Source organism: Eublepharis macularius, chromosome 8 (genome assembly GCF_028583425.1).
Source record: "Eublepharis macularius isolate TG4126 chromosome 8, MPM_Emac_v1.0, whole genome shotgun sequence".
NCBI lineage: Eukaryota > Metazoa > Chordata > Lepidosauria > Squamata > Eublepharidae > Eublepharis > Eublepharis macularius.
In genome coordinates this window covers 25,588,346-25,604,956 of record NC_072797.1, presented here as the reverse complement: position 1 = coordinate 25,604,956, position 16,611 = coordinate 25,588,346, and the positions used below count along the sequence as shown (strand labels likewise).

Below are 16,611 nucleotides of genomic sequence, written 5' to 3'. Positions count from 1 at the left end.
TTATGACATATATATCATCCTGAAGAGAACAGATTTCTAACCGAAATGTTCATTGTTCAATATCAAAAAGAGTCCAGTAGCACCTTTAAGACTAACCAATTTTATTATAGCATAAGCTTTCGAGAATCAAGTTCTCTTCATCAGATGCCTGATCAAAACTCCTCTTCTGTATCTGCCCAGTTTTGATCAGGCATCTGATGAAGAGAACTTGATTCTCGAAAGCTTATGCTATAATAAAATTGTTTAGTCTTAAAGGTGCTACTGGACTCTTTTTGATTTTGCTACTACAGACTAACACGGCTAACTCCTCAGGATCATTGTTCAATATGAATGAGTTTTGTTAGCCAATATTTGATATGCCCACTTTTGTATTGTGGGCAGTAGCGGCAGGGAATTAACATTTACAAGCAGAGTTCCTCCAACATTTTACAGCTAAAAACAGGGCATATGAGTAGCATTGCCAACTCAGCAGGGACCTCAGCAGAGTGTAAGGCATGCAGCCCACCATCCAAAGCAGCCATTTTCTTCTGGGGAACTGATCTTTGTAGTCTGGAGATCAGTCATAATTCTGAGAAAACTCCAGGCCCTATGCCTCCTTCATTACACATATCTGAATGTTAAACTTAGGGTTGCCAGGCCCCCTCAACCTCCCAGCGGGGGACAGGGGCCTGGCACTTACCTTTGCGGAGAGGGGGGTGAGCGCATGTGGAGCGCACATGTGCCCCCCCAAGACGTCACTTCAGGAGTGATGTCATTGCGTGCCCCCTGGGCAGGCCCATTTTCAGGCACTGTGGAGCGCTCTGGTGCTCCACAGTGCTGGGAACGGGCTGTTCTGCCACGGATTGGGCCCATTTTTGAGGTGCTGCAGAGCACAGGAGCATTCCTGCACTCCGCAGCACCTCAAAACAGGCCCAATCTGTGGCAGAACAGGCCCATTTTGGGCAATGCGGAGTGCAGGAGCTTCCTGCGCTCTGCAGCGCCTCAAAACGAGCCTGATCCACACCAAAATGGGCCTGTTTTGGGGCGCTGCCGAGCGCAGGAGCACTCCTGAGCTCTGCAGCTGTTGAAAACGGGCCCTGTTTGCAGTGATCAAGCCTGTTTTGAGTGCTGCAGAGCGCAGGAGTGCTCACGCACTCCACAGCGGCCCTGAGCTGGGCCAAAACAGGCCTGATCTCAGCGGCACAGGAGCGTGCCACACCACAGGGGAGCGTGCAAGGAAGGCGCGCGCCTCCCACTGCTCGGGTAAGTGGGGGTGGGGAGTGGGGGTGGGGGATCCACCCCCACCACGGGTCTGCGATCCCTAGTTAAATTCCATCCACAGTATGTGGTATTCATTTTCTCTGCAATAACCTTTCCTAAGCTGTTCAAAAACCAATGTGCTTGTCCTTTTCATTAAAGACAGAAAACAGTCGTTCTGTAATTTGGTTATCCATAGTGCATAGAGGTTGGGGGGAATTAGTGTGTGTGGGGGGGGTGGAGGTAGTGACATTACTTCTGTGTGATCACCTGGAAGTGATGCCACTCAGTCAGCAATATTCCCTTCCCGGAGTTCTGCCCTCCTCAGCTCACACCCCCTGAAAATGCAGAGCTGCAACTCTACTATAAGGACTAATACATCGTGTGCAGCCGACTTGTGCTTGCATGGGAAAAGATTGAAGCTCAGTATAATGAAGGCCATTTCCATAGGCCCTTAAAGGGATGGCCCCCTCACCGAATGCTGGTGGGTTTTCCTCATTAATCCAGATGTCTTCATTTGTAAAACAGTTGTGGTCCATTTGGCTTCTGTTTTTTCAGCACCTTTTTTGGGAATGCACTTTCCGCGGTCCCAGAAAAAGCTCAGAAAAAATGGAAGTAAAATGGCCTGCATCCATTTTGCAAATGGAGACATCACCAGGGTCGATTCCAGACGGCCCTCCGCATCCCGAAACGTTGCGTGTCGTCGCACGGAAAACGCAAAATATCGCGTTTTCCGCGCGACGATGTGCGACGTTTCGGGATGCGGAGGGCCGTCTGGAATCGGCCCAGCATTCTGTTTGTGTGCTGTCCCTTTAAGAACGTGTGAAAATGGCTGAAATCATGGCCCGTCAGGGTGAGGGAAGAAGGTTCTTTTCTAGTCTTGAAAATGAGGAACATAAGGGGTTGTATTTGTGCAGGGGAAAAAATCTCTCTGCAAACTCTATTCTGCTGTGCCCTCTTTTCTTATATACTCAGGGCTTTTTTTTCGGGGGGAATGTGGGGGAACGGAATTCCAGTACCTCTTGAAAATACTTGGCAATAGTGCTTGAAAATATGATTTCAAAGAATCCCATGTGTTTCTTCCTCATTTCCCTCCGAGAGTTCCACCACCTCTTTCCCCAGAAACCGCCCCCCCTCCGCCCTGTATATACTGAAACCCATGTTCTCATGACAGAGACAGCAACCATCTTTACTGGAACGCACATCAGTGGTTCTGGGGTTTCAGCTGAGAGACACTGGAGATCTGTGATTTGTTCCCCCGATTTCTCAAAAAGCCACTGGGCTGCAGAGATACAGTTCTAATATAGTGTGGTGCTGTGGTTTTAACACTCCCCCCTGTGCTAGCTCCCTGATTTAAAACAAAAAAACTGTCCCCAGGCTGTCTTTAACCTCTGTATCATAAAAAAGACAGGCATAGGACCTGTCTTCTTCCCTTAAGGGAGCTAAAAGTAGTTGGGCAGACAGTTTTGATGAAGGAAACAGCATCAAGGAAAGGCTAACCTTCTCTTCTGACTGCCATAGTCATAATCCATATATTCCCCACCAATGTAACATTTTTAAGATTAAATTTCATGTTGGGGGAGCCAATCACATGTTCCCAACATAATCAGTAGTTTGGCCCTGAGGCGCCGAGATTTTGAATTACATTTTGAATTATTATCACAATGTGATCCAGCCTTCAGTTATTCACATCAGTACATTAGCTTGTCATATTATAAAAACAGCTATTAAGCTGTTATAATTACTATCATTTTTGCTTGCTTCGTAGACTCTGCTAGCTGCACGCCTCCAGCTATGGACAAAAACGTTAATTTGCTTTTCCTTATCCTGCTGCACACCGCAATTGAGAACACCGAGGGATGTTATTGTGACCATTATCCATGGGCTGCCTGGTCCAGCTGTTCAAAGACTTGCAATTCTGGGACTCAAAGCAGGCAGAGGTAAGGACATGAAGCAACCTTCAACTATAGTCAGGGTCTTTCAAGGTCAATGTCCTCCACACTCTTCAGGGTCTTTTTTCACATCATATGAGCCTTTAAACTGGGGATTGAACCTGGGGCCTTTTGCTTGTAAAGCGGATGCTCTACCTTTGAGCCAAAGCTCCCTCCCTAAGTCAGCAACATCATATTGATCTCATTCAGACATAGGGTTTTTTTTTTCCAGTTTATCTTCTAGGAGTGTCTTTCTTTAGAAGTGCCCCCGCCATCCAAAAATGTGATTAAAGATTACCCACCAATGATGCTTTGTCGTTCTTTGCTACCCAATTGTTATTCCCAGTTTTGGACCTGTTATCTTGCCTCGCATTCCACATTTATGCTGGTCCACCCTTGGTCACTTCAGGAAGCTTCTGCCAGTGTGATACAGAAAGTAGTGTGTGCATCTCCTTGGATGCAGCAGACTCTTGTGCCTCCACCTTGCTGGCCTTGGAGAAGTCATTACTTCAAACTGATCTTTGTCAGAAATTGTTGCAGAAATATAGAACAGTGATTGAATTACAGCTGAAATGTGACTGTGACAGTGGTGTGTGCATCTTGGACCTACGGAAGTGTGCTTATGTGGTAAACACCTATTACCCTTTCTTCCTTCATGCCTCCATTTACGGAGATTTCTAGCACTGCCTGCTTACAGCTTCTAGACAAACAGCAACAGGGAGCAATCCCTGTGTGACTATCTTCCTGCAGAAAAAAGCAAGCATTAGCAGCAATTTCCTGCAGCAGTCTAGAGGCTCCCAAGTGAGCAGAGATGGGAATCATGGTTACCTGGGATGGTAGCCTTAAGACTGCATTCTGAGAAATGTGATATGCATGATACACAAAAGTGTGTATTTAAGCTCCTGTGGACTTTTAAAATTACAAAATAAAAGCAACATAGGGAGGGACTGTTTTTGAATGGAAGAGAAATTGAGGGGGAAAGAAGATTGCTCAGTCCTCTAACTATGAGCATTTTTTTCTGCTTCAGTTTTGTGAGCAGTCCGTCCAGCCTCCACCATTTTTATAACTGCTTTTGATACAAATCATAAAGCCACTGAACCTGATGTGCCATAATTCGCATTAGGAAACAAGCTGCACTAGTAAACTGCCCAGCTGGAAGAACATTGTCAGCTCCTGCCCGAGAGAATGAGTCATGAATGGAATGTGCTTTCTTTGACAATAATAGTCATCCCCGGTACATTCCAAGCTCCATTTTCCCTATTGATTAAATCCTGTCCTGCAACTGAGGGCCATCAATCAGCTCTGATAAGTTTAAAACTTCATCCTGGGAGCGCTTAATCAAATCTCTAAATTCATCAGCTAAACTCTGAGAACATTTAATTAACTGCCGCTTCTTTGTACGGCACCAGGAGAAACCAACTCAATTCTTTTGCTACACCCTGCTAGCACCAATAAAAGGTACTCAAACCTTTGTCATTTTCAGGAGATGACCTTTAAGGTCCTTCGTCCCAATGGCTGAAATACTCTCCAGCCTCAGGGCTAATTTTTGCTATAAAAATATGGACTTTGCCCCAGCCAGTTTGGTGTAGTGGTTAAGAGCGCAAGACTCTACTGGAGAACTGGGTTTGATTCCTCACTCCTCCACTTGAAGCCAGCTGGGTGACCTTGGGTCAGTCACAGCTTCTAGCTCTCTCAGCCCCACCCACCTCACAGGGTGTTTTGTTGTGGGGATAATAACAACAGACTTTGTAAACCTCTCTGAGTGGGTGTTGTCATCCTGAAGGGCGGTATATAAATCAAATGTTGTTGTTGTTATATTGCAGTGACTGTTCTGTATGCATGGTTTCTTTTCTGTAAACTTCTCTAGTTTACTTAAATAAATCCAGGACTTTTTTTCAGGGGGAACGCGGGGGAATGGAGTTCCGGCACCTCTTGAAAATATTCAGCGATAGTGCTAGAAAATAATATGATTTCAAAGAATCCTGTGTTTCTTCCTCATTTCCCTCTTGAGAGTTCCGCCACCTCTTTTCCCAGAAAAAAACCCCTGAATAAATCTATTTTCTTTCCAAAAGTGTTTTCAGTGTTCTCTGTATCACAAAGAACCCTTGCCCCTTGGCAACACAATGATTTGTGATATGAATGAAGTTGCTTTCCCACTTCCTGCTCCTCTACTGAAAAGCAGACCTCTTTGCAACCTGCTTTTTCATTAATAAAAATGACAATCCAGCTTTTGTTACATTACATTTATATCTAATGTAAAATTTGGCCATTTTGTCTGGGCTTGCCAGGTCACTTTACTCTCTCAGTGGGGGGTGGGTCTGGCAATCACATTTCTTGTCTTATCACATGTGTGCAAATCACGCATGATGATGTCACTTCCAAGAGTAACATCACTGCACAGGGCCTGGGGGCGCTCCTGCACTTTGCACCAGGCCAATCCCCAGGCCGTGTGCGATGACATCATTCCTGGGAGTGACGTTTTTTACACTGCACTGTCCCCTCAGCTTTCCTCCTGCCAGCCAGGTGAGTGGTGGCTGGAGGTGGAGGGTGGGAACTGGCAGCCCTAATTTTGTCTCCTCCCCTCTCTTCTCTTCATCAAAGCATGGGAAAATCCAAAGGGCTTCATCAAAGCTCTCTCCCAGTGCTGTGTCTGATCAGACCATAAACATCTATTCTTTGTGGACCAGTGTGATTCCTAGCCTCATAGACATATCTGGGGAGGTGGCGCTCAGTCAAAAAGCTTCTTGCTGCAGCTAATACACATTAATCTGTGTCCTTTATCCCTCTGAGTTAGTAGCCTTCTTGTTGGAAATCCCTTTACTTCTCATGACAAGGACACAGGGTCATGACAGTGATTTTTTTGTATCCTAGGCAAATTGTGATGGATGAATACTACAGGAAAAACTTCTGTGGCCAGCTTTGTACTACACAGGAATCCAAGTCCTGCAACCAGCAGATGTGTCCTATCAACTGTGAGCTTGGAGACTTTGGTCCCTGGTCAGAATGTGACCCATGTGTTAGAAAACAAGTAGGTGCAAAAGTATACCAGGGAGGTGGTAGGTAGAAGAGTAAGGCAGCAGTAAAAAGGACCAGGCCATTGTATATGTTCAAGGCAATGTAGGCAAAGGAAAGGATCCGGCATGTGAAGGAACCTTGGGACAGATTTGATGAAAGAGGTGTGGTTACAGTCATATAAGCACAAGGGAATGGCCTTTCTTTCCTTGAGCGAGTTCATACAGGAGGGTACATTTGCTTCTGTTCATATTAAAGAATTGATGATTTATTTTGTTTCCCCCCACTCAAGATTTTCCTGTATAAATCAGTACAGCCTAGGGATGCCAACCCTGAAGTGGAGATCTCCCAGAATTACGACTGATCCCCAGACTACAGAGATCAGTTCCTCTGGGGAAAATGGCTGCTTTGGAGAGTGGACTCTATGGCTATACCCCAATGAGGTCCCTCCTTAAACCCCACCCCTGTCCTAGGCTCCATCTTCAAATCTCCTGGAATTTCCCAAGCCAGAGTTGGCAACCCTAGAACAGCCTCTCTTGTTTATGTAGTGTGCATGCGTTGGGGGTTGTATCTGGGATAATTTGTTTTGTTTTTGCATTGGTTACATATATCCAAGCTTGGATCCAGGAACTAGTTTCAGGGGGCACTTTAGGCTACTATGAGAGGAAAGTGGCAGGAAAGTTGCACTCCATCGGTGGTCTTTGCATCATGAGAAGGCTGATCTGACTCCAAGTTGTACTATATAAATGCTAAGTGTTAAAAAGTGTTTCTTGACCAAAGAAGGAGGATGAATAAATGTCTTCCCGCTTTATAAAAAGCTATTCTGCATGCTCTTTCAGCTGCCTAGAGGAAGTTCTCTCCTCTGAACCCAATTAAGGCCTCGTTCTGCCTTTCAGTTTCGTGTCAGAACTCTGACCCGGCCCTCTCAGTTTGGAGGGCAGCCCTGCAGGGAGCAGCTGGTAGATGACCGGAGGTGCTACCCGACCAAAGTTTGCAACATAGAAGAAGTAAATTGTGAGAATAAATTCCACTGTGAAAATGGTAAGTTGTTGCTTGTTTTGTTTTCCTTGGGCTAAGAATAAAAATAATGTAAGGCTGTTTATTTTTAAAAAATTGAGATACTTGACCTGCTGGGGCAGGAAAAGCAAGACGGAATATGAAGCATTTCAGGTTTTACATTTAATGGAAAAGACTTTTTGACCCAACTCTTTTTTCTTTTCAATTCCTACTGGCCAGTATCCGTATATTTAATTCTCAACATGGCCAAATCTGCGAATATTTAAAACCAGAGCCATGAACAGACAAAACAGACCTTTCTACAAACCTGGAAAACACTTCAGGTTTGCATCTGTAGCTTTAAGAAACAAATACCCTCAGTGACTGTTGCTAGGCAACTGGACACTATTGCTAGCTTTCCAGTCCTGGTTTCTGCCAGAAATAAGCAGAGGGTACAGGGGGCTCTTTCGAGGGGTATATTGGTTTTTGCGGGAGGACTTATTGGGGCTAGACCTAGCAGCAGACAGGGCTATGTGCGCTATCACACAACTTGAGTCACTCAAGCCTGACTGCTTGCTATTGTTCAACAGCAGCCACTTCAGCAGGTGTGGTGTAGGGTTACAGTGCCAAACTAGGATCTGGGAGACCCAGGTTTGAATCCCCACTCTGCAGTGGAAGCTTGCTGGGGGACTGTGGGCAGACACACACTCTCCGCCTAGCCTACCTCACAGGGTTGTTGTGGGGAAATATGTAAACCATTTTGGGTCCCCACTGAGAAGAAAAGTGGGGTATAAATAAATATGGTTAAGAATGGTAATTGCTTTACAAATGCCTTTTTTTGCTGTAGGTCACTTACAGTGCTGTCTTAAGCAGAGTTACTTCCTTCTAAGCTCATTACATCAACAGACTTAGAAGGATGTAACTCTGCTTGGGATGGCACTGTTAAAGCAGTATAAATGTGGGGGTACAAATATTTTAAACTGGTGATCTTCAACCCACTGTTCCCAGCTCTTGTGGTCTCTGCTGTCCATGTTTCTGGCTTTGACACTGATGAAATCAAAACTTTGGCTCCCCAGCTTCCTGTCACATGACTCTACATGTTCTGGGTTTGCAAAGACTTTTAAATGAATGTAAATTCTGAAGAATGATTAGATATAAAGGATATTTCCATCTTCTACTCCTTCGGCAGGGAAAATATCCCTGTTGATATGCCACTGTTTCTTTGCAACAGGTCGCTGCCTCAGTCGAAGCTTGGAATGCAATGGAGAAAATGACTGTGGGGACAATTCGGATGAAAGGAACTGTGGGCGCATACGAACCGTGTGCAACAGAAGACATGAGAACATTCCTGGTGTACAATTAATGGGCCATGGGTAACTTGTTCTTTCTTGCTTCTGTTTATGTGCAAGATATTTATTTCATTTACAGTTTTCTTAAGACTGAATCATGGCTAAGGGTGAATGTATGACGTTGCCTTATCCTACCATTGGTCTCTCAAGGTCTGTATTGTCTATGCAGACTTGCAGCAGCTGGTCAGTTCTTCCATATCTTTTTTTTCCTTCCTAACTGGAGATGCCAGAGATTGAATCTGGGACCCTTTGCATGGAAAGTAGATGCTCTACCATTGAGCCATAACCCCTCCACATAGGGGAGGAGCAATGTTACTTACCTTGTGTTTTGTGCCATCAAGTCGCCTCCACCCTATGGCAACCCTATGAATGAAAGACCTCCAAAACATCCTATCATTAGCAGACTTGCTCAGATCCTGCAAACGGGAGAACGTGGCTTCTTTTATTGAGTCAAGCCATCTCGTTTTAAGTCTTCCTCTTTTCTTACTGTCTTTCACTTTTCCTAGCATTAATAACTTTTCCAGAGAATCTTGTCTTCTCATGATGTGTCCAAAGTTCAATAGCCTCAGTTTTGTCATTTTAGCTTCTAGGGAGAATTCAGGCTTGATCTGATCTAGAACCCACTTATTTGGGCCATCCATGGTATTTGCAAAACTCTCCTCCAGCACCACATTTCAAACAGATCAATTTTCTGAATCCGGCTTGAACACATGGACTGGGCTTTGTACAAAACAGATGACATTCATAATACATGGGAAGCCTAAAAATGACATGATAGAACAGGCATAAACCAGTAAATAAGCATCTTGTTTATTCACTTACATTCTGATTAATGCTCCGAGTTACTCAAAAGTCCCATTGATTTTTCTAAGGGGCTCACTTCGGATAAATATGTTTAGGGATACAATCTTTTAGATTTATTTTTTTTGCAAAGTTATCTATTATTCTAGCAGGGGGAAAACTTTGATTGGCTGGGGAATTGGTGTTTTCTGTCTAGCAGACTTCCTAAAGTATTTTTCTTTCTCTAGATTTCATCTCCTTGCAGGAGAGAGCAGAGGAGAAGTCCTTGGGAATTCATTCAATGGAGGCAAATGCATACTGGTCAAAAGCAATGATACAAGGAAAACATTTCGTGTTCCTGCAAACTTGGAGGCTGTCAGCTTTCAGGTAACCGTTAATAGATATTAAACTTAGGGTTGCCAGGTTCCAGGTGGTGGCTGGAGATCTCTCAGAATAACAAGTGATCTCCAGGTGACAGAGATCAGTTCACCTGGAGAAAATGGCTGCTTTGGAGGGGTAGACTCTATGGTATTATACCATTCTGAGGCCTCTCCCCTCCCCAAACCCTACCCTCTCCAGGCTCCACCCAAATCTCCAGGAGTTTCCTAGCCTGGACCTGGCAACCCTAAACTCCAGATCTTGGATATAAAAGCATGATTTTCTTTCTTTCTTTCTTTCTTTCTTTCTTTCTTTCTTTCTTTCTTTCTTTCTTTCTTTCTTTCTTTCTTTCTTTCTTTCTTTCTTTCTTTCTTTCTCCATTCATATTTTAAATGTTTTAAAACTCAATTTTTCCTTTTGGCTCAAGGCAGCTTACAAAAAAGCAGTTAAAGATTAAAATCGATAGAGTAAAAGACCTTGAATGCCTCTCCCCCTCCCCCCCAAAAAGATGTATGCTGCTCATACTCCATCAAAAGCCCTTGGTAAACAGGCAAACCTTGCCGAATAATAATTTTAAGATGTATGATACACATCTAGTCTTACCAAAGTTGTATTGGCAGTTTTCTACTTGAGTGCCATTTTACACAGGGATTGGTAGAATTTGAAATTTATATAGAATCCTCTAGGCATTTTTTTAATGAAGCAAACTTCTAGTGTCATGTTTGCAAGGATATATTTGACAACATGTAGACATAGCCTCTAAAAGGCGCCATTGTACAGGGAGAATCTATGACCGGAGTTGTTGCATGCTCACCTTGTGGCTTTTAATCACTTTCCCCAGAGCAATGCAATACACTTTCCCATCTCCTACACTCTCCTCTCCTCTTGTCATGATTAGAGATGGGCACGAACAGAAAAAAACCCCAAACATGATGTTCGTTGTTCGTTGCCATCCACAAACAGGGACTCATGAACAACCACGAACATGGCCCTGTTCACGAACATGTTCATGGTTGGCTGTTTGTGGAGGCCAGCAGGCTCTCCTCCAGCCATCATCCAAGTCAAGATCCCTACTGCACCACTCCCAGAAACCTGACCTGAGCAGGCACCAGGAAAGGTACCAATAATAAATAATAGCTTGGCCCCAGAGCCTGACAGCAGCCCTGCAACTTGAAGGGGTAGATCCCTACCGCACCATTCCCAGAAACCTTACCTGAGCAGGCAACAGGCAATAATAAATAATCGCTTGGCCCAGAGCCTGGCAGCAGCCCTGGAACTTGAAGGGGTAGATCCCTATCCCACCACACACAAAGAAAATTCAAGCTCCAATGCATTCTCTCTATCAAAATGCCAACAGCAACTCTCTCCCTCTCCACTGTCTGCAAACTAAGCCAGAGCTGGGAGCCCCTCTCCCCTCTACTCTTTGTTCCCTTGTAACAAATTTGGAGCTCCACGCTCGAAAGGAAGACCTGCCTATCAAGCTAAATTGGGCTTAGATTGGGGTTTCCAGGGCAACAGCAGGAGTTCAGACAGAGTTCAGACAATCCCTGCCTAAGTTGCCAAGGGAATTGATTGCAGGTGTTAGACTGTCTGGCTTGACGAACAGCAACGAACGAGACTTACAATGACCACCTATTCGTTTAGAATGGGGCCTCACAAACAGATTGTTCGCGAACAGCAGATTGGGCTGTTCGTGGCTTTATTTTGTTCATATTGCTGTTCGTGCCCATCTCTAGTCATGATTCTGTTGTTCACAAGGGGTGTGGAGGGAATCCCGCTATTTTAAATTCTCCTGCTTCGTCTTCAAAAAATGAAATCTTCATTTGTGTTTTGCCTCCTTATAGATAGAGAATGATGAAGATTATGTAGAATCTGATTTCTACAGTGATTTGATTCCCCTGCACTCCACTTCCTCTCAAGCCAGTTCTTCCTCTAGCTCTGGCAGAAGTTCTTCTGGAATCCCATTGCTGTTTTCGAAAAAGAAAAAAGTAAAGATCACCTCTTCATCCTCCTTCAAGGAAGCTATCCAGGCGTCCTACAAAAAGGTAGACTGGGCTTTATTTTGTCTTTTAGTCTCTGTCTGAGACACCTGATGACTTCAGGCTAATGACAGCTCTTGAAATGGCTCCATTTTATTATCCAACGACCACAAAAAAACTTTCTTGTGCTGAATTATATGTATCGAAAGAAAGCAGGAAGCAGTATCTGAGGCCTAGAATCTATCAAACCAGATTAGTTTAGAATTTAAAAGGGAGTCATTCAGTTTGCTTATGAGAGGAAAGAAATATTTTTCATACATGGTTTATCTATTTCCTCTTTGAAAAAGACTTTTGCTGAAAGAAATCAGAGCCCCCCCCCAACTCCTAACAAAGCCATCAGAGTACCTTCTAAACAAGAGTGATCCTTCCTTGTTTGCTAAAGCTGCTGGGGAAGCTGATGATATTGTATACATTACAATGGAAAAATACAACCACTGTAAAATTCTAGGAAACATGTCTTTAGCAAACAAGAGCTTGTCTGTAGCAGGTCAAGAAGTACACAAGCCTTGGTGCATGCACAGAGTCTGTGAAGCTCACACAATGTTCTAGAACTCCCCTCTGTCTGGAGATCAGGGGGCGGGGCCACCAGCCATGTGACCATTTTCAAGAGCTGCTGGAACTCCATCCCAGCTGAAAAAAAGCCCTGGCAACAAGCATGCTTGACAACTGTTCCACTGACCTCACTATTACCTGGCTTCTGGAACCTTGACCTCTGGGCTGGACCTGACTATTGGCTTTGCTGGAACCCCTGATCTTGGACTGGAATTGGACCTGCTGCCTGGATCCTTTGATACTTGACTGGACTTGGCATATTTGCTTTCTGGAACCCCTGATTAGTCTTTGCAACTTCGCCATGACTGACTCCTGAACCCCTGCCCTAGGCGCCTGGGAGTACTATGCTTCCCAAAAGCATTTCACTGGCTACTATTAGAAATGGGCTGCTGGACTAGATGAACATTTGTCCTGATCCTGCAAAGCAGTTCTTATGTATCTGTCTTACTCAAAATGCACATATATTGCAATGTATCTAAAACAGGATAAGTTGTACTACAAAGCATCTGTGGGTAGTTATGAAGAACCCGTCTAATTTTCCAACAGTTTCTGAGTGTTGTCAAAGACCTGCTGCTAGATACAGGAATCCAGCAATGGGAACTGTGTCTATGGCAATCATTTTTTGCATACAATTCAAGAATATTGACCACATGAAGCTACTATCTCAATCTTTTACCTGGAGATGCTGGAAACTGAACCTGGGACCTTCAGTATGCAAAGCAGATGTTCTATAACTGAGCCATGCTTCCTCCTCAGTGAAAGCCAAATTCTGGGCAAAGATCATGGCAGCTTGGGTGTCTGTGTTTCAAATACATCTGGCAGCAGTTAAGATGAATTTAAGAAAGCATATTCTACATTAATAGGTTTTTATCACAGTGCAGCAATTTTGTTTTCTATTTAAGGTGCACCTATAAATCCTAAATGAGTTCATAATAGCTTAAGATGTGGCAAGGCTGGATATTGCAAATGTAATTTTAAAAAATATATTTAAAGTGTGTGATGGCATTTATTTAATAAAAGGCTAAATTTCTTTTCCCAAGTGAAAAAATGTTAGCATAATTGTTCCTTGTGTGTGCATTGTAGAGATAAGCTTCTTTCTTGCACACAAAGTATATTTTCTATGTCAAAGCAGAAACAATGGCCAAGAATTTTAAGTAAGGAAAAATTTTAGTAAGAGAAATTGGGGGAGGGACGTTGTTTACAGAAAGTAAACAGAATGATTCAGTTCAGAACAACTGTAATTTGAAAGGAACTACAAATCAGTAAAGAAGAAAAGCTCAAACCTCAGATATAATTCATCACCATAATATGTGGCAAGCACTCTAATCTCCTTTTAACTATTCCAGTAGCTTTGTGTAGAAGCAGAGCTTTCTTGGTGGCTGCTCCCCTGTTACAGAATAGGCTTCCTAATAGTGTACATGGCAAGAGCCAGTCTGATGTAGTGGTTAAGAGCGGTGGGACTCTAATCTGGAGAACCAGGTCTGATTCCCCGCTCCTCCACTTGAAGCCAGCTGGGTGACACTGAGTCAGTCGCAGCTCTCTCTGAGCTCTCTTAGCCCCACCCACCCACTACTAATAACATAATAACATAATAATAACATACTTTGTAAACCAGTTGTCCTGAAGGGTGGTATATAAATCAAAGGTTGTTGTTGTTGTTGTTGTTGTTGTTGTTGTTGTTGTTGTTGTTGTTGTTGTTGTTACTACATGGGATCATTTCTTCCTAGCTTCTAGGACAGCATATAAAACCTAGCTATTCCCAAAGACTCTGCTGATCATTATTGGGCAGATGAATTCTTAAATCTGTAATGCTGGAATATTGGTGGGTTGTTGTCATTTAAATCTGGGTGAACTTATTCAGTTGGTTATAATGGGACCATTTTTATTAGCTTCCTTTGTTTTTATTATTTTAATTTCTTATTCCCTCCGAACCAACCAGAATGGCTGATACAAATATTTTAATGAGTAAAAATACCTTCTTTTGACATCAAAATGGATAAGAAAAAAATGATGGATAGGTCTATTAACTGATAATAGCCATGATGGATAAGTCTATTAACTGATAATAGCCAAATGAAGTTTCTGAGTTCAGTGGCAGCATACCTGTGAGTGAAAGACACAGGGGACAAGCAACATGTTTTGTAGCTGGTGGTCTTCCCAAACATCTAGCTAGCCACTGTTGAAGAAAGAGTTGTGGATTAGATGAAGCCTTGGTCAGATGCAGCAAGAGAATTCTTTTGTTCTTACCATACAGTATTTGGTCTGTCTCCTGGGGTCAGATAGAATTTTCGAATCCTCTTTTAAGGGAGCCGGTTCATGTGTTTTCAGATGCAGGTCAACAAGTGGTGTGTGATTAAGCAATCATCAGTACAATCCTAAATAGAGTTACTCCAGTCTGAGCACATTGAAATCTAAGCCCAGTCTATCCACTCTAATCCCATTGAAAGACTGGAGTAACTCTGCTTAGAATGGTACTGCATGTGAGGAATATGTGCTTGTGAACTTTCCTGTAGCATCAGGTGATATTTAACTTATCATAGTCTCATCATTGAGAACACAGTATTGAGTGTAAAAGAGTGTCACACTAGGAGAGACCTAGGTTCAAAGCCCCAACCAGCCTTGGAGCTTGCAAGGTGAACTTGGAGTTGGTGAGGATAAAATCGGGGAGAAAGAACCATGTCTCCTGACTTGAGCTCCTTGGAAGTAGGGTGAAATAAAGGTGCAGAAGCCCTTTGTTACTAGGAATGGGGCTCCTTGTGAGTAAGTGGGGGGGAATTAGTGGCAAGGAGGAAGGCTATGAGAGAAGGGTAACTGCAGGATAACTCCACCAGTATTTGCAGGATCACCTCCCCAAGGAAGCAAATGAGGCTTATGGTCTTGAATGAAAGAGAATCTTTATTTAAAGGGGGAAACACTCTCTCTCTCTCTCTCTCTCTCTCTCTCTCACACACACACACACACACGAGATTATTCACAAACACACAAAATGCCTAGGAAAAGCAGTGGTGAAAGTGGAATAGATTTGAGGGATTTCAGGGCAATAATTACCTATCTGGAGAGTAGAGTAGTGTACGGAAGAAGAGAGCTTTAAACGTCCCTGGTTCTCGGCCAAGAGAGAATCTTAGGGTAAGTAACCCTAAGGATAGTGTGCTTGGATCCAGGAAAGTGTGCACGGTTTGAATGGGGCAATAACCCTGGTTCTTATAGGACAAAACTCGTCCGGAGGCTGGGGAGCCCCCTCGGCTGTTGGAACAAAAGGCCTTAAAGGTCATCTCCTGGGAATGACAAAGGTTTGATTGCTACCAGGGTGTGATAAAGAAAATGCAGAGTGTTCTGGTGGTTTGTAAAAAGGCAGTTTGCTAACTAATGGTCCTGGAGCTGAGTTGATGAATTTAGATAGGGATGGCATTTTCCAAGGGACAAATTAGAAACTTATCAGTGCTGATTGATTGCTCCTCGATCTTAGGGTGGGTGTGCAGTCATGGAAGGAGGGTATTGGAATGTGCTAAGTGTGGTGACTCAACAAGACCCTTTTTTATCACAGCTCACGCCCACAGCTGGTGGGACTGTAAATCAATCACCTCGGTCCTCTGCATTTTGCATGAACTTTCCTTTAATCTCCCAAGCCAGACTCAGCAACTCTGGCTGGAATTCCCCTGCTGCAGATCTGGCAGCATTAATCCAGGGGCCTTGTGATTTTTATATCACAGTCTTATATTAAACATGGTGGAGGCCGGGGCTGACTACTTACATCTTCTTTTATTCTTCTTTCAGAACTCCAACTTTATTAGGATCCATAAGGTGGTTGCAGTGTCCAACTTCACAGTAAAGCCGTCTGACTTGCAGCTCTCTGGCGTATTCTTAAAGGCCCTCAACAGCCTGCCTCTGGAGTACAACTATGCCCTCTACAGCCGGATATTTGATGACTTTGGAACTCATTACTACACCTCTGGGTCAATGGGAGGCACATATGACCTTCTCTATCAATACAGTGCTGAGGAATTGAAAAACTCAGGTACAGAGCCATTGGAGAAGGGAAAACATCCTGCCTAGCCATTTTACTACTAGCTAATCTGCTAATGGGCCCATGGGGCAGGGGAGGAAAAGCATTGTCCATGATTTTAGTATGTGCAGTGATGGTGATTCCCCCCCCCCCCAGAAAGCTTTCTCGTTAGATAATAAAATAGACTGGAACAAAGGAAACATTTCTGTAAATGTTTAAAGAGTCCTAAGGAATAGAAAGTTGAATTTCTCATGAAAAAGACAGGAGTGGAATAAAACGCAATTAAGTCAGAGGGCCCAAACTGAGAGGGTTGTATATTTGGAGCTCGCAATAAT

The 16,611-nt window shown here is 43.7% G+C and overlaps 1 protein-coding gene across 1 annotated transcript in view; it reads left to right on the top strand.

Annotated features, from left to right (window-relative positions):
* LOC129334250 (complement component C6-like) overlaps positions 1–16,611 on the top strand; it is a 45,603-nt gene that overhangs the window by 2,213 nt on the left and 26,779 nt on the right. Inside the window, exons 2-8 of the mRNA XM_054986192.1 lie at positions 3,005–3,176; positions 6,039–6,195; positions 7,076–7,220; positions 8,407–8,548; positions 9,553–9,691; positions 11,527–11,727; positions 16,048–16,288. Of these exons, the coding sequence (XP_054842167.1) occupies positions 3,031–3,176; positions 6,039–6,195; positions 7,076–7,220; positions 8,407–8,548; positions 9,553–9,691; positions 11,527–11,727; positions 16,048–16,288 (1,171 nt within the window). The 5' untranslated portion in view covers positions 3,005–3,030. The remainder of the gene's footprint in view (positions 1–3,004; positions 3,177–6,038; positions 6,196–7,075; positions 7,221–8,406; positions 8,549–9,552; positions 9,692–11,526; positions 11,728–16,047; positions 16,289–16,611) is intronic.